This window comes from Phalacrocorax carbo, chromosome 2, assembly GCF_963921805.1.
Source record: "Phalacrocorax carbo chromosome 2, bPhaCar2.1, whole genome shotgun sequence".
NCBI lineage: Eukaryota > Metazoa > Chordata > Aves > Suliformes > Phalacrocoracidae > Phalacrocorax > Phalacrocorax carbo.
In genome coordinates, this window is record NC_087514.1 from 132,050,623 (window position 1) to 132,072,993 (window position 22,371).

Genomic DNA, 22,371 nt, shown 5'->3' on the forward strand with positions numbered 1-22,371 from the left:
TGGACAGAGCGGGACGTGGGCGTCCTGTGCCTGGGGTGGGAGCAGGGGAGGGGGCAGACACCCGGAAAGGGGTCGCAGGGACAGCAGCACTACGGCCTCCGTGCAGGGGGATGGAGTCAGGGCAGCCTCGGAGTTGTGCAACACAAAGAGACACGGGGGCAGGTCACGGTGTGCCCCAGGGACCCCAGGTTCCTGCTGCTCCCTGCTAGTCGGGACAATCGCTTGGGTCTCTTGGCATCTCCCCTCATCTGCTGCCGTGCTTTTAGGATTCATCAGGTTGGCTGCAGCTGTCACTGTTTGCGCGTCAGCTTTGGCTTTGTCCTTTTATGTGCCCCTTGTGGGGGGCTCCCAGCCTTCCTCCAGTTGGCAGCACTGATGTGGCCCCGGAAGCCCCTCTAGCCCAGCAGGCAGCTGAGGGTGGCCTTGCTAGAACTGAGCGAGCCGTGCAGCTGGGGGGAAAAAACACTAATGCACAGTTTGTAGGCTCATCATTTCCCCTCTGGGTGCTTCTTCCACGCGCTTGAAAGCAGGGGCCTTATGCACATTAAAAATAGCTCAGCCTGGGGATGCAAAGAGCCAAGGGAACAGCAGAAGCAATAGGTTTCTTTCCAAGTAACACCCGTCCTGCCTGTCACTAAGCTAAGTGAGGCTCGCCTCTTCAGGGCCCCCGTGCCAAATTAGTTCAGACTCCACTTTAGAAGAGCTGGCTGTGCAGCCACTATGGTTTCTTGTGCTAGGCTGGCCTCATACAGAAAACGTTTGTTCATGGCTAGGTGGGGGGGATCTTCCCCCTAGAAAATGGAGGTGGTTAAAAGCGCCGTAGGGTCCTTCAGAGGGGGCCAGAGCATGTCTCATAAAAGGTTTGACTTCACACCCTGACGTCCCTCCCCTGTGCTGTACTTCCACAGCCCCCAGGAGGAAGGGGGCAAGCCACGCCGCTGCAGTTCAGGCTCAGCTCAGGCCCGGGGCAGGCGAGGTCCGACACCTCCTTTCAAAGAGCAGGGTCTGGCCCCACAGGGCGGCAGGCTGAGCTGCGCTGTCAGTGACCGGCCCTCGCCTAATTCAGGCTGCAGGCCTGAGTCCCTCTGGCTTTTGTACGCTGGCTCGTTACGGGGCGCCGCCCTTAAGGCTGCAGCGCTCAGGAGATAAGGAGCCCAAATTCAGCAATGACACTTACAGGCTGGTTGAAGATGCCCCAGCAGCTCTGCACGGTGAACGGGGATTTGGCGCGTTCCAGACCGTCAAGCTGAACGAGACCACCTGAAACGCCGCTATTCCGCGCTCTGAGCACTAAGCGAGGCCCAAAGGCGCTGCGCCAGCGGCGCACGTGTGCCTGGGCAGGCTGCTACGCCCGGCCGAGCGAAGCGGGACAGGGAGCGCAAAGGCCAGTCGGTGCAGAGGAGGCGGTCAGTGTGGTGTCTGGTGCGGGCGCCCGCGGGAGGTACCGGGTGTATTAATGGGGAGCCCTTTCTCAGGAGTAAAGGATTAGGTAAAGATAAAAGGCAGGTGGGCGCAGACTGCTTCTATATAGCTTCTGTATTTGGCTAAAAATCAGAGTCTGACAAAAAAAAAAAAAACAACCAGAAAAAAGCTAATTATATTTTTCAATATTAAATCTTTATTATATACAAAAATATTTTGTTGGGAATTAACAGAATTTCACAATTTTTACATTAACATTTTTATGTTTGGCTGTGTTTATTGTGAAAATAGTAGCTGTGAAAAAGACAATGGGGGTTTTAGAAAACAAGTCACAATTTAAAAATGTCCTATGTGTTGGCTGACTTTATGAAGCCAGAATGCTAACACGTCCCTCGCCCAGGCCTGCTCTACAGGGCTGTACTCAAACCGCAATTAGGTACTAAATCATCTTCACGTTTACATTAGAAAGTTTAGTGAGTAGTTAAGATTTTTTGGTAGGATGTTTTCAGCTAAAGAAAGAGGGGTTTTTTACAGGAGAGCAGTTTTTAAAGTTTTACAAATGTCAAATCCAGTTCAATGTAATAGAAATTAAAAAAAAAAATGACAAGAGCTTCCAAGAGGCAAAGCCAGTTGTGAGAACAAGCGAGGTGAGGGAACGCACGGCGAAAGATTTCTAATACACATTCAAATCCAAACACTTCACCAAGATTTTACATCTCTTTTTAGCCCAGTTTGGGGCGGGAGAGTGATGAACTCTCTTGTAATATAAAACCTTCTTGCACCACACGACACGAACGCTGCACACGGGCAGTATCTGATGAGGGCTGGGGGGGAAGGAATGCCCAACACACGTTTTTAAAAGGGGAAAAATACATTTCAACAGTGATCTCCATATATAACTGTGTACAAGACCTAAACCAATAAAAAAAAAAAAAAATCAGTCAAAACCCCCATTTTTTTTGCAGCCAGCAGCTTTGCTGCCACCCCCAGAACTGCACAGAGCAGCACCATCCATTTTGCTCTGCACTTACGGTTCTATGTAAGACATCAGTGACAGAGAAGTTCCTTGGGTTTGGGGAAGAGGCTTCCGTGTATTGTAGGGAAATGCTGGCTACTCAGGGAGTAATGCTTGGCTCAGCCGTGAGGACAGCCGAACTCGCGTGGGCAAGCGTTGGTGTGGAGCTAAAACGGAAAGGATAAACAGGAGAAGGCGTTTCCAGGACCACTCTCCCTGTGTTAGCCTGGCAGGTTGGTCAGTAACCTTTCCACATCCAGCCGCTGCCCTGGCAGCAAAAGCAACTCCATACCCAAGTAGCATGAGAAAGCGTTAAAAACACTGAGAACAAAATCCACATTTACTTCAAGTGTAATTCCTTCTATAAAATACAAATATTGCTGAGACCCAGCTTAAAAAAAAAACAAAACTATGTGGAGGTGAAACTGCTGAACAGCCCCCGCCGAGCTGGAGTGTGGTTTTAAGCCCGTACAGGTAAGCTCCAGCTGCAGCACCAGCAACGGAGCTGAGAGCGCAGCACTTCAACGCGCAACGGGCTGGGGAACTGTATCCCACCGCGGGGAGCTCAGGCCTGAATTACTTGCGGGACTTACCCCGAAGTGTTATTTATGTATTTATATGCACGTGTGCGTGCGCACGCACGAGTGCACTTCTAACACGTTTGGAAGCCAAATCTGCCTCTGAAAACAGCAAGTTCTACCAGTCTTAAGTACCAATGCTTATATTTATTGACCACTGGTTCCTCTACAAGACAACAGTTAAGAATCCCAGACAATTTCCATCAGTAAACTCGTTAGAAATACATTAAAACCAAAAACAGCAAGCCAAAGAAAGAAACCCAGGGAAAAAAAAAAAAAAAAATCAGGCCAGGCCGTCACTTCACCACCCCAGCGCCAACAGCCCAGCACAGAGAGCACACGAAGTACCTTTCGCTACAGCAATCCCTGTAGCGGCCCAGGAGCGGTTCTGAGCAGGGACTGACCACTGGAGGGGTATTTAAGGCAAGAGGCCGAGCAGACTACAAGTCTCTCTATACAATAACCGCTACCTCGGCACTGATAAACTCCTGCAAAAGGAGTATCGTGAAGTTTGGCAATACCAATACGGTACTATAACCCTGCAGAATTTGGGTGAGGCCAGAAACCCAACATGATGCAAACAGTCCCAATACATTTGCATGACAGATGCAGCAGCCCCCCTGCAGTTTGGCTTAAAGCTGTACCTACAGGCGCAGCGGGTGACAGGGAATCAGTCTGCCGCAGCAGGCGCTACAGATGTACTGAGAAACAGCCTCTGCCTCAAGGTTCAGTCTGAATGAAGAGACAGATTGATGAAGACTGGATGGGAAACCAAGCACTAGGTGAAGGAATTCTGAATTGGTTTGTGCTCACAGGAATAGTTCATGTGTAAAGATGGGAAATAACCCACAGCTCCCGACTCCCGGCGTGGTGCTCTACTGGGTCATTCTCCACTGGTCCTTAAGCATAGCAGCGAGGCCAGCTTGGCCCCGAAGGCTACCTAGCCAGCCACTGTCTGTGTTTAAAAGAGAAACAGGTTTCCTATTTCTTCTCTGAATCATCCTCTTCAAAACAAATAAAAATCCAGCTGACTTCCCAAACACTGAGCTGCAGGCAACTCGTACCGCAAGTCACTTAGGTATGGTTTTAGAAGATGCAACGAGTTACAACTGTACAGAGGATTGGGAAAAAAGCGTCACATTTTGAGCCTATTCAAGGTGTGGCAGTTTATATAAACGCAAATTCAAAAGCGATGAGCTGATCGGCCAGCCTGCTCCACAGAGCTCTGTACGGCCAAGTACCCAGAGCCGCACTGACCGGAGAGCACAGAACAGGTTAAGGATATGGCATTGGCTATAAATTCCATTTCCCTTGCCTGCGTCAGTCTGTGGTTCTGCTCCAGTTTTACCTTCATTTTATATTTGCAGAACATTTTGAAAGACCTTTATAAATCTACGCAAGATGACATATCCCATTATAATTATCCCACTGAACTTTAATTGACTGCATCTTGTCACATGATGTAGAACCTACAGCAGACCTGCCAGCGAACACCGAGAGACAGCGAGGTAATGCTTGGGGACCCGTGCACCTTAGTCTGTACATTGAAGTTGAGACTGGCGCACACTTAGGGGAATTTTTGGTGCATTTAAGGAAATAACATATGGGTCTTGGCATACTGACTACTTTCTATGTATAACTTTTCATTCACAGGGCAACTACAGTGTTTCTTCTATAAGTCTCTATGTACAGAATTTTACAGCACCTCATGCACTGCCCAAAACAGATAGAAATTACAGATAAATATAGAATTTTTAGTTTGAAATATCTGTATATTTAGAAAAATATACATTAGTAAACACAATAAACCAGGTAGAGAAGTGTACCGGTTCTAAAGCCTCACATGCAGGTACATTTCTGGATAAACTCATGGTAGCTTAGTAATGTGATAGCAGATGTCAGCGTTTTCTGTTTTACCATCCACATACATACATATACACAGACAACTATTTGATAATTTACTTTTCTAAACTACTTAAATATTTATCTTGTGATACATACCACATATCTTAAACATTTAGCAGCATCTTCACCTCGCTCAGACACACCTATTGTTATCAGTAACAGTCAATGTAAAAAGTTTTCCTGTTAGTATCTGGAAAATGAATGGTCAGTACAGAACGAGATACATGAAGCCCTAGTCATTTTAACTCCTCCAAAATGCTTCAAACAGCTGCTATGTGAAATATTTTTCACTTGCTCAAAACTAGCCTTTCACAGTGTCTTTCCCCCCTAATTGCACCATGTACAGGTCTCTCTCCAACACCTGACCTAGCATACCCTGGCAGGTAGACACTACCACCACGGTGCGTATGACTGAAACCGCACATTTCCAAGAACCTCCAAGAACACTCTTTTTAGAAAAAATTAACTGTCATTCTCTTTCTAGTCACCCAACCAGGTACTGACAAACTAAGAAGAATATCTGAAGAAAAATCTGATTTTTCTAAAACCAAACCAAAACCCATCACCCACGAAAACAAACCAACCCCTCTCCCCCCTTCCACGTTATACACCTGCCAGCCTCAAATTTCAAGATTTAATGAAGAGATGCAAGGAGTGTGGTGTTTGGGGGGTTCCGCCCCGCCTTACAACCTGCACGTGGACATCCAGTTAAAACCCACAGACACTTTGATATGAACTTTTGCGTGCAACATAAGCAAGCCATCCTCTCTTATTGCTTCAGAACTGTACTTCTCACTAGCATCTACATCAACACCACTGAATGCGCAGCTACTGGGCTCCACTGTGTGAACGGCTGGTTTAAAAACGCTATGGGAACCTGTCGCGAAAGCTAAAGCCTTAGGCTTTAGCAAATACGTGGCTATTAGGAGATTGTGAACTAGGGAAGCTCTTTTGACAGTGTTCTCTCTGGGATGGAAACAGAAGGTTTTCCTGACTAAACCTTGGTGCCAATGTTTCATGTGTTTCGCTTGGTTAAGTAAATTTATGGGAGAAAAAAAAAGATGAAAGTAAGTGTATTTGCAATATAAAAAAGTACTATGGTGTGGAAACTGGGGAATCTTCTCATGCCATTTGTTAGGGAAGAGTGAGCTCAGCCCACTTTTGGCATCACAAATAGAGTATTTTCTAACTCATAATGAAAAGGCATCGTATCTGTCCAGATAGCCCATCTTATTTACAGCATATGCAGGTCTCCTATTACACATTACACAAACACAGTTTAGTCACGTTCAGCATATAGTGCCAACAGCAAATCGTTAAAATAGTCAAGCAATGGCTCTGCTATCACTGCTGCTACATACAACACTCGATCCATTTCTCAAAGCAGCCTCTGAGCGATAGGACCACAGTATACGTCTCTGGGAAAGGAAAATGAAAGTATCATGCTGGTGCCACATTTAAAAGCTCTGCCAAACTTGAACAAAACCAGAGAAAACACATCCTGAAAAGTATAACAATAAATCAAAGCACTGGTTCAAATCTTCCTTAGAGAATTTCAGATTCCCTCTACAAGACTGAAATCTCAGTATTAAGAGCCACAACAATTACATGTGCTACACACAGTTCCCACATTCACTGGGATCTCAAGCCTTAGTATATCCTTAGTATATGGGTGTTTTGAGGGTTTTTTGAGACTTACACTGCTCCTATACTGCATCAACTCCATTTTTCTTTTCCTTGTGCACATAAGAGTCTTTAAGAGCTCCAGGAAGCAATAGTGTTTTACAACATCTAAGCCTCTTTTCCTTCAGAAATAGTTCTGAGGAAGTTGCCTTTTGATAGCATTCTGTGTTACACTTTGGTGTTGAAAAAGAATTCAGAAGCCAGGTGCCTGTCACCAGATGGAAGAGAAATTAAACACTTAGATGACTTCAGTTTCGACACCTAACCTGGTAAGTGATGGCGAATGTTACTATCTACAACAGCTGACATTATAATATAAAATATGGTCACAAAAAGAGCTAGTCTTAGCAACAAGCTGTTATTTTCATTTTGTTCTTGTTAAGCAGAAATTTACATCAGCGTAAGCTTTGATCGATGAACTTGAACCTAATACGAATTACAGCGATGAGCCTACCTAGGGGAGAGCTGTCACTAAACAAAGGAAATATGTTGTAAAACAAAAAGGTATAAACAACATTGCTTTTTAGCAGTAAGCTTCCAATTCACAAGCTACCTAATGAAAAATGCAATTAAAAACAATGTAACAAAAAGCACAGAAATTCCATTATATCACACTCATAAAAATACAGCAGTTGATCACACACAAAAAAAGAGAATATAGAACCCAGCTACATATCACAGGAAATTAAGCCACAGATCACTCTACAAATACTGAACAATGTCCTAAGAAAAGAAAATGCCTTTTTCTTCTGTTTTAAAGCAATGTGTTTTCATAAGTGTGAATAAATAGTCCTACACATTAAGCGTCACTCTAGGAGGCTCCGTGTTATCAGGTTCTCTCATGCTACTTCACCATGATTCAAATTGCACTGTATTACCTTGCGTACAAGCTCTCTACAGTCAGCGCTTCGACCATAACGGGCTAACTGGTTGGCTCCCAACTACAGCCTAATAAGCAGCTTGCAAGGTATTGCTTTACGTTATTTTAAGAGACGCATAAAAGGAAACCTACACAACAGTTGCCTAAATCAAGAGACATCAAGAATTTGTGAACCATCAAGAATGCACCAACAAGAAGCCGAAAGAAGCTGGAGCAATGGAGCTGTGTGTTGGTTGCTGCTTTTAATATTTAAAATTCTGCTCCCATGAAATTATTGGTTTTTTTAAGTAAGAAAAAAACCCAAAGACATTAGTGTTATTTCCTTGTAAGAGCTATTGACTTTTGACCAGTTAAACACTGACATTAACAAGTTTTACAAAAATTGTTTCAAGTATCCTTTTTTTAATCACAGTGAAAATGTAAGACCAAGATGTAAATGTTGAAGTGAATGACTGAAAGTTTCTTAGATGAAAAAGGCAAAGGTACTAAATCAAAACATATAAAAATGCTTAAACGCATTTCCTTCATGTGATATGAATAGAAAGGTTATCTGTAAAAAGTTAGAAAAATTAAAATAAATTACATATTTAAGTACACTTTCCCTTCAACATTTTTATAAAAATTCAGAATAGTGTACTTTTGAATATACACAGAGTAAAAATGCACAGGTGCCGTAGGTTACCGTCGGTATCTACACAACGGCACATTAGCCTATTCGCTGCTGTTGATTTTACTTGTTACTTAAGCTCCTCTTGAGAAACCTCAATATACCCAGCTAATTGGGACCCACTGTGGTTCCAGCCGCAGCCTCTCGATAGCAGTCTGTAGCTTCTCAAAGGCTTTGTCTAGGTTGTCATTTACAATGGTCAGATCAAAATAGTGGTTGTATGCTCTCTGGATCCGTGCACTTTCATCCACTGTTTTTTTCAAATCAGTGTCCTGTTGAAGAGATTTTCAAGATTACTAAGAACGTAAGATGTGGCAAATCCTTATAAATACAAAAGAAGTATCCCTTCGTTACATACTGCAACGGACTATTTCAAGCTGTATACCGAGTATATTTAAAAACGAAAGAAAGTTTTCATTTATAGTAAAACCACACAGAACTTAAGCTAAAATGCATTGAAAGGGCTGAAAATGTTATGAGCTGTGCCAATAATGTTAAATATGGCAACCAAACATTTGCAAATCTTGCAATTTTTAAGAAAGTCTATAGAAGCACGTGAACTTGGGCAGCTACGAACAACGGGCAGTTAATCATTTTGTATGTGTGACTGACAACCCAATCAGAATAAAATTAATGCTTTAGGAATGACTGAGTCAATCAGTTATGTGAATATATTTGTGCCCTTTTTTATTTCCATAGAAAGCACAAAAAAAAGTCCAAGCATTTAAATTAGTATGAAAGGAAAGACAAAAAAGACAATGGAAGATAAGATACATTTCTAGTAGAATAAAAGTCTAGAACACATTATTGCTTTTAGAGGCTACATTTCAGCCTTGCTCACCTGTCATCAGTTTCTCATTTGTAAACTACTGCTGCCTTATTTTAGTTCTGACATGAGCTGCAAAATATGTAGGAAATTTATATTCCTACATTATGAAGACTTCATGAAGTGCTGCCACCGCAGATTTTTTTTTATGTTTCATTAGTCCTACCATTCTTAGAAGATGCTTCTCCACTTTGGCACAGAAGCAATTTTTTTGTAGGCAGTTCTGAGATTTGTCCCCCTGACAATATTTATTTTAATATTTTCAAGCCCTGATACAGTTGCAAATACAAAAGCTAAAATGAAAAAGTAAGTTTGTGAATAGCCTTTCCTTCACAGTAAATGAAGGAGACAAGCAAATGCAGCACCACAAGAGCCAGAATTTTTGCAACAGAATGCTTTAGGGTGCTAGAAATAATGTGGACAGCAAGTAGAACGTAATACTTCAAATGACATTTGTTTTTCATTTGTTCAGGAAGTACAAGCATATGAAATGGGAAATCATACTCTTTATAACCATGTGCACAGATATGATTTAGAATCCATAAAGAAATATAACTGTGTATTTTAAATGTAGCTATCTTCTTTATTATTCATAGGGACAAGTAAAACAAAGACAAGGATGCCCCTTAGGGAATCAAATATTAGGAAGTGCAAGAAATTATTTTTATACTTGTCTGGACAGTTTTAACCTTGTCTTCTTGCACATGCATCACAAAATTCAGGGTTCATTTTGGGTGGAGAGGAGGAAAGGCAGAGCACCCACAGAGACACTAGAATCTGTAATAATCACAATCCATGACTAGGACTGGACAGCCTCTTACGTAATTAAGAGAATGGGATCTAACAGGTGCGAAAAGAAAAAAAAGACTGAAAATCCCATAATCATTAACCCATCTCCCATTTTATTGCTCTGAATGCCATGTCAGCATTATACTGCCTAAGCTGGAGCACTACCTTGAGTTGTCAGCAAACCATGGCTTTTCTCAGATGGGAAGTTGTACTGCTGAATGCAGAGGGTAGTTTTCTTAACTGCTCAGGCTGGCTTTTCTTGCTTTGGTCCTGCAGCTGGGAAAGCTCATGACCATATAGAACATTTATAATTTGCTGCGCTGGAGGAAGCATGTCTCATTTCCCTCTGCTACACACTGTGTCTCAGAAGAGGAGTGAAGATCTCATTAATAAAATGTGCCACTTCGCTTTACCTGACAAATCCAAGGAACTTAAGGGAAGAGAAGCTTCATGTCTTATTCAGCACTTCTTACTCTGGCAGCTCCCAGCCATTCTCAGTGCAGCATGTGCTGCTGCAGCAGTGGAAACAATGCCCAGTCTCATTCTGTTGTTGGTTGGGTTTTTGGTTTGGGGTTTTGAGTTTTTTTTATGCAGGTCACAGTATCTTTCCTAAGGATTACAGGTCCCATTTTTAGAGCACACCTATATTACAAGACAAACCTGAACAAAACTTTTTGGAGGGAGAGATGGGGAATGTGAAGGAAAGATATTTACATAAAAGGACAATTCCCACCATCAGATATCTACTATTTGCTGCAAATTATCAAAGGTGACGCTTCCCAAAGAACACATTACAAGTAATTTTTGTAATCAACACTTCTCTGTAAGAGGTCTATTTTTAAGAAAGAAGCAATCTGCCTTATACATAGTATTTGATTAACTTCTAATAAGTAATCAGCAAAAGTCTTGCCTAACTTTTCTTAGAGACATTACTTCCAGAACAAATTCCATCTAAAATGAAAGGTTAAAAAACGTCTAAGAACATCTTGTTCAAAGCATATTAAATATGAAATGATCTGCTTACAGTGAGAAGTTTGGTTGTAATTCCAGCATCTACCACAGCCTTGTGCATAGCACGCAAAGTCTCCAACTCCGGAGCAGCAATAAACACTACATAGGGCATGAATTCTGAAGTCCTCAGTATTTTCAGGGCCTAGAAGCAAAGAAAAAGAAAAAAACCCCTTAAGTTTGAAAATTACTCACCACATGTCCACATTACTTAAGGGGCACTGCAAAACTAGTCTGTTATAACAGGCAAAAACACGTAAGTGAAGATTCTTATTTAGATTTTAGAAACTCCTTTTGAAATGCTCAACATCATTCTTCCCTTGGCTAAGAAGATTATTTACTACTCCAAAATTTTCCTCTTCCATGCAGAATCTCAGCTGGATTCTAACTCATTCCAACTAAGTGCCACAAATGCAAGAATCCAGTTAATAATGTAATCTTTAATCCAGATAAGAAGCCTACAAGTCTAAAGGCATCCCTCTTCAACATTATATGCTTACACTTGCAGTGTAACATTATACATGATATACCTGTGGATTCACGTCCAAGATGCAGGTCCTTCCTGTCTGAACAACTTCAAGGATGGAATCAATTTTGGTGCCATAAAGATTTCCTTCATATTCTCCATGCTCTAAATATCTGCCAGCTTTAATATCCATCTCCATTTCAGCTCGTGACACAAATCTGTATGCTTGCCCATCCTTTTCATCATCCCTTGGCTTTCGTGAAGTAACTAACCAAAAAATTTAAAACATAAATTGAACATTTTCTTTTTATATTTGAAATACAAATATGAGACTGGACTGCCTGTTAAGTTAGGGAGACTATAACACACATTAATATACAATTATAATTGTTCCATATACCGATTAATTATTCTAGCAGAAGTTTCAAAACTGAGCACAGCCCCTCCTGATCCTTTTAGTTCTATTCTTTCTTACATGTTGTTTACTCAGCCATTTGGTTATTTCCTTTCTATTACTCCTTCGTACCATCTAGTGTACTCATTCATGTAATTTTTATAACTATTCACGTAAGAAAATAAGTGACTTGGAAATCAGATGGAAATTTAACTCTCAAATGACAAACGTACTTCTGAAAATAACTGAGCACACATCAAAATCTGCCCCATCCCACTCCCCAAACCTAGAACACACTTTGCTCACTGTATTTGCCCTGTTGTTCAGGGTAGAATTACCTCAGCTAGCTATAAAGAAAGTTAGCTTAAATATCAGAAGCAGCCCAGCCACTGCAGCAGAATCTTAGTGGAGGCCAGCTAATGCTGCTTTCCAGGACAACTTACCCTTTAAAGCAAGGTGAATTCACTGCAGAGATATTAAAGCCAATATTTAAGTAAAACATTAGCAGCGATCTTGGGTATTGGCTACACTGTACAGTAATTATTTAAGCAAGAGAGTGAAAATAAAACAAAATATCAGATCATTACAGATAGGACTCTTCTGTCCTATCACCCTATTACCTGCCCACTACTTGCATTTAATTAGAGTTGAACTCTAGAATATATTAAACATAACAGTGAATGGATCCCTTTGGTAATACCTGTATCACCACTTGCTGAGGAGAATAATAATAATAATGTAGCTATGGTGGACTTCTCTGGTCAGCAGTCAAACAGGAGGGGGCAGGTAAAAAAACATAAAGATCTTGTGAATGAGCAAAGTAACTATCTGGAAGGAAGGCAAGAAAATAATACTTCAGTAGGGGAGGAGGTTTTTTTTCTGAAGTTGATAGGAAGAGAAAAAATAAAAATCATGGCCTTGAGGCTAGAGGTATTAAACCATCAGATTCTCATACAAATCCTGGAGATCACAAACACTTCAGTTTTACTGGAAGTTAGTTGCTTTGCTTTTCCCTACATTTCTAATACTGAAGTAACAATTTATAATACCTATGGGGCTTCTACAGATGGAAAAATAAATGGCAGACCTGAAACTCCACTGGCTATTCATTACAAAAGCCTACCAGGAACTTCTACAATTCCCTCAGTAAATGAAGGTGACTGATGCTGAAGAAACCTAACAGACTGAAATACCACACATACAAAAATTATTTTTCTGCAGCATCAGTAACATTTAACTGATAGTTACAAATATTTTCTCCGTCATCATACGTTAGTCCAGTTTTCTGACAAGATGAAGAACGTTTTGTTTTCCCACACCATACAGTTTTTATACTCTGACAAAACGATGCCTACCCTGAATCACTGGGATAAACATCAGGTATTTTCCTGATAATCAGAAACTCAAAGTATGATATTACAATAGTAACGCCAACAACTTACATGGCACTGTAGTTCCAAACCTAGTAGGATTCAGTACTATAAACCTGTTCTTCAAACTTCTTCGCCCCACTCCTTGGGCCCCAATTAAGACCAGTGTTTTCCTCTGAAAAGGAGGCATTTTGGCTACTTCCTCATAGATCTGGATTTCATGACGATCAAATTCTACATTGAGAAGAGTAAAAAAAACAGTTAATACACAGTCAGTACTGTGTGAAAAGAATAAGCAGTCCTGCTATATATCAGCAGACCACACGTGAATATAAATAGTACTCAAAGGGCATTAAGTCTGATACAAGCTTTATCAGTTTAAATTGGTATGGGAATAAAATAGTTACCCCTTTATGGGCAGCATAAGGTCAGATTATTACCTTTACTTCCAAGGAGAAAATCTGAGATTGATCAGAATAGGAAAACGGTGATTAACAATTAGTGAGTTTTCACAGATTCACAGAATGGCTGAGGTTGAAGGGACCTCTGGAGGGCATCTGGTCCAATCCCCCTGCTTAGCTAGGGCCACCTGGAGAACATTGCTCAGGACCATGTCCAGATGGCTGTTGAATATCTCCAAGAAGGGAGACTCCACAACCCTTCTGGGCAAACTGCGCCAGTGCTCGGTGGTCAGCCTCCCAGTGGAAAAGATGTTTCCTGATGTTCAGAGGGAACCTCCTGTGTTGTTTGTCGCCTCTGGTCCTCTCACTGGGCTCCTCTGAAAAGAGCCTGGCTCCTTCCTCTTTGCACCCTCCCTTCAGGTATTTATACACATCGATGAGTTTCCCCCCTGAGCCTTCTCCAGGCTGAACAGTCTCATCTCAGCCTTTCCTCATAGGGGAGATGCTCCAGTCCCTTCATCATCTTCCTATGCCCGTATCTCTCTTGCACTGGGAAGGAGCCCAGTACACCTCAAGTGTGGCCCCACCAGTGCTGAGTACAGGGGAAGGATCACATTCCTCAACCTGCCAACAACAAAGCTTTCACTTTTTTTCTCTTTTAACACAAAGTTCTCCTCTGACTTACACCTACCAGAAGATGTACTGAGCACCACCATATCTTCACTGGTCACTGTTGCTTTTAAATCACAAAAACTATCTGATCCATGAAATTTAGAATCAAATATTTAATTGCAAATCTTTCAGCTTTGGATACACAAGCTGCAAGTTTACAAGGCTAGAGAACTTTGATTCATATGTAATATTAACAGATACCTGCATTTCTTGTCGTGAGATACATCATCTTTTTCTTTTTTTTGCTGCTTATTGTTCCACAGAAAGGCCCTAGAAATAAAAATTGAGAAAAACTCATCATTTTTGTTAAATGTGTTTTTCCAAAGTTTATTTAAATTAACATATGCAAGTTCAGATTAATTAAACTTACAAGGACTACTTTAGAATTTTATATATTCTAGGGCAGGAAATCACATCTATTTTCATACATATCAAATGGTATAGTAAGAACTGAACACAGAGAAAAAATTATTTTTCCTAGAAAGCCTTGTATAAAGCAGCAGAAAAATCCACTAAACATTTAATTTATTAACTTTCAGTGCATACTATAAAAACATAATTACAAAAAAGAGAGCCAATTCTTATGCCCTTCCCACTTCATTTAGCTTTTCCTCAGCAGGTGGCAAAACCAATTCATGTATCTATGAAGACTAAAGACAGACTTCAGCCCTTGTCCTTCAGTCAAAGATAAACTAAAATAATTAGCATTTTGCAATATTCTGAGTATTCTCACACAGCAGTTTTCTAGTATCTAAGAAGGCAGGAAAAGCAAAACAAACAGAGTCAGAGCAAAATCTCTTCCTGAAATTCATTATATCTCACCTGAGTTGTCCCAGTCCCTCCTAACAAAGGCCTTTCTCTTCTCTTCCAGGAACTGGCTAGGAATAAGCCCTGCACTTCCTCCTTCTTTGACATGACTAGCCTGGAAAAATAAAAAATAAAAACCATAGGTAAATTGTGAGAAGCATTTTTGTCACTGACATGGTATTGAAAGACTTTCACGCTGCCAGTTTCTCAGTGGTATGTATTGGTATGTTTACTAGTGAGACTTGGAAATTGAAACTTAGATGTGGATACTAAAATTCTGTCTCAAAGTGTCTTGCCATTGACTATCAAAATTCAGGAAACTTAAATCCTGAATGGAATTCTATGGCTCCAGACATTGAACTCTCAAGTGACAAAACTCAAGACTTTCTAGCTCACTAGTACACTTATTTTGTATTCTTGAGCTGCTCCAAACAGGTTCCAGTGTAGCTTATTAACTCTCATTTCACAGTGAATCCCATTAACACAAGTCTAATCATGCCTTCAAGCTTTTTGCACAAAGTAACCACAGATTTAAAATCTTAGTAACTTAAGTATTCCTGTAATTAAAAGTTTGGCTAAGATTATCTATAAAATAATTTCATAGCAAGCTCAATTCTCAGCAAGCTTAGCACATACAAACACACAGTTACAAAATCTTACACTTCTCCATAACTGGTTGGCTTGTCTCTTGCTAACAGGAACTGTTTGCTTTTCAACTTGTATGTTTTTACCTATGAGTAACTGTTGGTTTACAGTTAGCAAGTTCTCAGTAGCAGTCTAGCATTTCTAGAAAGTGCAAGGAAACACTAACTTTTTTTCTCAGTGGCATGATCTGCATACCAATACTTGCAACACACTATGCTGGTTTAACACATTTCATTTTTGCCACTGTTCGAGTGTTTAAGATTTAAAATTCATTTCTCCTGGATTCCCACAAGTTACAAGCTGGAGAATCTGAAAGGCAGTACAGAAGACAGCGTGTAAGCTAAATGTCAAACTACTCCAGAGTTTTGGAGCGTCTCACTTCTGAAACTAATTAACATGGCAGTAATAAATTTTCTGCCTTCCCTCACACTTTTTTATTCTCTTTCTTTCTGTTATTACTGTCACTGACAAACAACAGAACTCAGCAACAGTTGTTGATGTATATTCAAATATTTTTGTTGCTTTTAAAGAAGTCATATGTATATCGCTCTCAAGTACTGTTTGGCTCACTATAGCTTGTTACCTAGCAAAGGGTGAGAAATTTAGGGTGGAAAGGGAACTAATAATGCTAAACTCTTTGCCTAGATTGCCACTGCCACTTGCAATTTTGAGTATCTCAGTTGAGAAAAGTGTCTTAAAAGTTCACTCGCCCCACTTTCAAAGACACTGATGATATTTAATTGTGTGCATAGTGTCTTGAAAAAAATAAAAACACCATAAGCATGGATTACGTTGCTACTGAAGGACTGAATGTAGAAATGCAACCTTAAAGCAGGATGAACTGTTAATATTTGAAACAGTGCCAAACACTTTGATTATGAACATGGTTGTTACAGCTCACAGACACTGACCATCACTGTGGAAATAGAAGATACAGCTTCTCCAAATAGCTATTCTCACCCCTCTTCAAATCCACAGGGTCAATTTCCCTCTCTCTCCTCAACTCTCAGCACTCAGGAAGAGGTCCACTTCTTCCAAAGTCCCCATCAGGGAAGGCTTACCAGAGTTAACATAGTCAACCTAAGACTTTCTGTTAGAAATTGTCCACTTAAACTGATTTTGGAATGTCCAGGCTTACGATACAAGAACAAAGACAAATAAATAGTAGTAATAGCAAAATGAGTGTTACATATGCAATTTATACCGTTCAATTTTCTCTACTATTTCAATTGTTAATATCTTGATATTAGCTTGAAATTGGATTGCAGTGTAAACATTTTTTCTTTTATCTACTGTTAAATGAAAGTAGATCATATTTAAAGAGTTGATAATTAAGGCAGCTAGTGAAGCTTTTTCGTTTTGTCTGTGGGGGTTTTTTAATCTTTTTACCAACCTGCCACCAATTTGGATCTTCCCGGTTTACAATCTGAAGAATTTCTCCTTTAGAAAATTTCAAACCTGCTTCTTTGCATGGGATGAGGTTGTCATTATATGGATTATAATCAAAATGACACTTCACAAAAACCTGAAATGTATAAAAATTTACAAAGCTTAAACATTATAAAATTTTTACTAATTTATCTGTCAAACTGAAGCAATGTCTTTACCTACAGTATAAAACATTTGACAGGAAAAGTTTTGACAGGTTGCATTTGGCAAGTAAAATATAATCTATGGAAAAAACTGACATATACCAGCTGAGACAGCAGAAATAATCAGCAGTGCAAACCTTGGCTGAAGGAGCTTCATGATAAAAATAAAAAGCCAACTGTTCTATTTGGACAACGTATTACAAAACACTCATTGTTGCATTTCAGTACATACAACTCAATTAGTATTCTGACTTTAAATTACTTAAAAATATTAAAAGTTCTCAGAATGTGAGCACTGTATCCAAGGCTTGTGGAATCTTAAGAATTAATTTTGCCATGATCTCAAGATTTTAAAACAAAACGTTTTATGTGACTGCTTAAGACCCAAATTTGATGCAGGGGAAGAAACAGTAAATTCCATCAGTAGACTGGAAACATCTTTAACTTTTTTTTACCAGGCTGGAGAGCAGTGCGCCTGCCTCATATACAGCACATTCCCTCAGCATCTACTCAATGTAAGCATAATCTATTATAGCCAAAGGCATCAAGACCTACACTTTAAGAATATCTTACAAGATGTGTCAAGTGCACTGATTTAGAGCAACAAGTTACTTCTGCAGCAGAGAAATCAACAGCCTACAGCAACAATAAAAGGATAAGGACTAGCTACCATCTAAGTTCCTACTTAAGTCAGTGAGTTCAAGCTCATGTGTTGAATTCAGTAAGTTTCTGAATCGTATGAAACAGATTGCTCAGGACACTGACCATGTTATAAACACATGCAGGTCACTGCAGTTTCGTGTGACTGTGGCTAGGTCATGAGAGGTCACTGGATGTCAAAGAAACATGATTTATACATAGTATACAAATGCTTATCAATCTTAGATACTAATTAGAATTTTTTAGGCAGGCATATTAGGCATGGTATTTAATCTACTGAATAAACCCATTTCCAAAATGTACTTAAAGATGAATACAGGTATCTACATTTTAGCCTTCCTGCTAGCATTAAATACACAAAAGAATCAAAATATGTCTAATCCAAAATCTTAAAATAATCTTATGTGATGAAGTACCAAGCAGAAGTTAATTTGACAGAATGTTAGAAATGTGCTGCTGACCTGTTGAGGAATAACAGCGTCTCTGTAGCTGGGGAGAATCTTCAGAGTGACACTGCCACTAATATTTTTCAGCAGTTCCTGCAATTCTTTTGGATTGTTTCCAACCTCATGGCCGTTCACCTCTTTAATAATGTCACCTACATGCAGAAGACCTTGTCGATCTATCATTCCACCATGAAGAATTCGTGCTATTACCAGATCATTGTTCTCAACTCTAAACGTAACACCCTGAAAGAGATACGTGACACCCAGTTTACCGTTGTTTGCATTTCAATTTCATTTTACCGTTACCTCAAGCAAAAATATACAGCTATGGGATATTCTTTCTACCCAATGAAAAGAGACGGTTCATAGTTACTACAGTGTAAGAGTTCCTAATACCCAGATAAGCATCAGGTGACACAAAAGTGCTTTCAGACTAGGTTTTCATATGATCAAACAACAACTGTATTGTTCTTGATTGCATGCAATCCTGTCATTTTGTATCAGGACCAACCAGATGTCGTGTTAGCAGTTATGCTAGCAAGTCATTCAGCCTAGTGACTGCCTATTCACTATCCCATAATTTCTTAAAAAGAACGGGTTGGAGAATACACAAACATATTTTTATTTCAAGCTCTCAATACTGATCCTATCATCCATTAAATTCAAGATACAGTTATGGGAAGAATTAAAACATAATGAAAGAAATTAGGCACATGCAAACACTTTCACCCGCACTTTAAATTAAAGACACACTCATCTTCAATTACTTACCAGTGGTTCTCCTGCTCTTTTGTGAATTCCAAGAATACGAATAGCATCTACTGGAACAATCTGGTTGTTCACTGAAGAATTATTGACTTCTGGGCTAGCAGGAGGGGAATCATAACATTTTGAAGCCACAATATCATGGGCTTCCAAGAGTGACTGTAAAGAAACAAAAAGCCTTTTTTATATCATGAAGTAACCATTTACAAAAGGATTTAGTGCTGAATAATCACTGAAACTGCCCTTTTGAGACCAGATCTTAAAACTCTTAATTCACATGAAAGGAGCAAAAAAATCACTTTCATGTTTATACAAAAGACAAGTACTCACATGGCCTGATAAGCCTACTGTCTTGGCAAATATGCTCTCTTTTGTAAGTACAAATGCTTCTTCTTAAGGAATTATAGGAGAAATGTGATGAATTTGGGAGGAGTATGTGAACTTGCAGGGAAGAAGATGGAAAAAGGAGTACCTAAAATAGTCTTTCACCTAATGAGACAGTATCTGAGCAAACGTTTAAAGTAAATTAAAAACCCACTGCAAAAAAAAAATGAAGATAACTCATCATTAGATACTTGTGCCTAATGTAATAAAATTTTCCTCCGCAGTATTTTGGAAATAACAGTAAATTAAAGTTAATTACAGGTATGCAGGGATTTCTAGCAATCTGCAGAATGAGTGAGTCCTTTCTGCTTGCATAAAGCCAAGGCAAAATTCTAGCACCAAATGAATCTAAGTTGACTGAATTCACTTTTTGGAAGACAAGAGCTGAGACCTTATAGTAAATAGTGTTTTTACCAGTCCACGTACGTAAGTACAAACAAAAAGGAAGAGATCCAAATAAATATAATCATCTCTGGAAGAAAATGCAATTTAGAATTATTTAAATCTTAAAGTATCTTTTACAAGAAAATCAAGTATTTATAATACAATACATACAGGTAAAAAGTTAAAACTTGTGAAATTAGACAGTGGCACTTTCTGTCTTAAAGAGGAAGAGGGTCACCCTCTAACCACCATATATGGTAGTTCAATATAAAGCATCCTGTAGCAGAGTCTCGCTGATACATACAGGAAGAAGAAAAGAAGCAAGTAGAGGAGATGCCTACTATGCCTCAAACAACATAGCTTTGTTTCAAACAGTGTCCTGATGAGATATGGCCTTAAGTTCACTGACTGGTGTCAAATAAGTAACTATAGAGAAGACACCAAGGACAGGACATCATAGGGACGATCACTGATGGTGACATGCATGTGCCAGAGGACGACAGCAAACTACCAGAAAGTAGAGCTGGTGAGCAGGTGACATTTAAGCAAATTTAACAATTTTGCTATGCAGTCTGCTCCATCCTTCTGTGAGTCACCTCTAACCTAAAAGCTGTGCAACCATATTAGTTTAATGCTACACTGAACATGTGAGCCCTCAAAGTGTCACAAACCCAAACCGTCATTTTAAGCTGCCCATTACACAATGACCTGGCTGATATTTCAACGCAAAGTTAGGAGGAGGTATTAATTCACCAATTCTGTCCCTGCCATTAAGACTGTAAAGACAGCTGACTATTGTGGCTGCTATAATACTGTGGACAGAAACCAAATCAAATTAAATAGTAAAACCAATCATTTATTTAAATGAAGCAGCAGTCTGATGGTAGCAATTTCTAATTCTTCATTATCCAAGGAATATCCAATCCAGAAACCAGAAGAACAGATCTCTTTTTCCCAATGTTTGCAAGCAACATTTTTGGATCATTCTACATTTCCAGAACAAATCCAGCTAGTATCAACTACACATTTTAATGACAAAACCAGGCAGAAGCACCAGCAGGAGACTTCCAGTTTTCTCTTTTGGTCTCATGCAAGAACAAGTTGTTCCCAAACTTTTGGGCTTCAAATCACTAGATTTGTCATGGAGCCTTGTATATAACCATGCTTGTACAGCCCCCGGCCCTTAACAATCATATAATTTATGGATTATAATCTGATCCACAGTCAAAAGAGACTACTAAGCAAACAGTCTGTGCCATCCTTTGCAGAATAACATGCTCTGTAAGATTCTTCAGTTCTTAAATCTGAACCCATCATCCACATTCTGATCATTCAGTTTCATGGATAAGCATGAATTCTTTCAACTACTACTTAACCACCTCTCAATCACAAAATCTTTTTCCTGCTATTTACACGAAGGACTATCAGAGACTGTAGGTTGCTGCCTACAACTATAAAATGCTTTCTTGAAGAAAAGTAGTTTTTTGGTTTCCTTAAAACAAGCCACAGTTAATTTATCACCTTCCTGTACCTAACTCTCAGTTCTGGAACTCAAGAATCTATACCAGTTTTACAAGACTGTTTCCAGCCAGCCAGGTGACAGCATACAGTCCTAAAAAACACTTAAACAAAGCTAGCTGGCAACAGGGGCCGTGTGCTGTATCCACTGTCAGACTACTCTCCAAATTTTATGTCGCTCACAGTTACTTTCTTATTTCAGTAATATGCTTGAGTGATCTGAGAAATAGTTGCATGAATTTCACTTGTTTCTTTTTTATGGTATGGGAAAAAGTGATATCCTGTGCTCCTGCAACTCCAGAGCTCCCCTGGAATCTGACCTTTGCCATACTGGTGCTAGAACACTTTCAAAACCACTGCCAAAGGCTGCAAAACAACATGGACTGAATAATCCACAAGCATAAAATGGTTCAAAGTTTTCTCCATATCACGTATGTAAACAGGATCAGCTGACTATCCAAGACTGGATAACTGTAGAAAGGTTCTGTGAAAAAAATGGCAATGTTGCTGGAATGAGGCATTTAGAAGAACTCTCTGCGTATCACAAGAGATATCGCACAATGGACATACAGTGCTGTGGCAGAGAAGTCCTTTGTGCAAGATACTGTCATCACATAATCCATAAACTTAGAACATACTGACTTCTTTACAGTAGTTTTCGGCAGCTGTATTTATTTGAAAGGTTAAAAAAATAATAAAGTAATTCAAAATTCAGTAAACAAAGAGACATTAAACATCCAAGGCTCCCTACAGTGCTGAAGCCAAGTTCAAATGCTAATTTATTTGCCTAAAAAAATTCTCAATACAATCTATAGAAGTTATGAAGCATTGCCTGCCCTATATGATAACTATTTCCCCAACTGTGATCCAACAGAACAGTTAAATTACAAATTGGAGGCTGGGAGTGGGGGATATACACAAGCAAAACAACTCTATGGTCTTAAATTTAGGACTCCTTTCCTAACACTTCAGGCCTCAGAAGTTCTTGAAATATTTCCATTCCTCTTTTATGCACTAAGTATGTGCTAGTCTTCTCTGATAACACTGTTTAAAAATTAGAATTTAATAAATGGACTACAGACCCCCAACATACA

The 22,371-nt window shown here is 39.7% G+C and overlaps 1 protein-coding gene across 6 annotated transcripts in view; it reads right to left on the bottom strand.

Annotated features, from left to right (window-relative positions):
* Nucleotides 1-1,595: 1,595 nt before the first annotated feature.
* Nucleotides 1,596-22,371, bottom strand: part of PALS2 (protein associated with LIN7 2, MAGUK p55 family member) — a 62,232-nt gene continuing 41,456 nt past the window's right edge. For all 6 annotated transcript variants that reach the window (XM_064444418.1, XM_064444419.1, XM_064444417.1 and 3 more), the window contains 9 exons: nucleotides 18,998-19,150; nucleotides 18,242-18,469; nucleotides 16,922-17,053; nucleotides 14,899-14,998; nucleotides 14,278-14,346; nucleotides 13,076-13,237; nucleotides 11,304-11,506; nucleotides 10,790-10,918; nucleotides 1,596-8,422 (listed from right to left, as the gene is read on the bottom strand). In XM_064444418.1, the coding sequence (XP_064300488.1) occupies nucleotides 8,246-8,422; nucleotides 10,790-10,918; nucleotides 11,304-11,506; nucleotides 13,076-13,237; nucleotides 14,278-14,346; nucleotides 14,899-14,998; nucleotides 16,922-17,053; nucleotides 18,242-18,469; nucleotides 18,998-19,150 (1,353 nt within the window). In that variant the 3' untranslated portion in view covers nucleotides 1,596-8,245. The remainder of the gene's footprint in view (nucleotides 8,423-10,789; nucleotides 10,919-11,303; nucleotides 11,507-13,075; nucleotides 13,238-14,277; nucleotides 14,347-14,898; nucleotides 14,999-16,921; nucleotides 17,054-18,241; nucleotides 18,470-18,997; nucleotides 19,151-22,371) is intronic.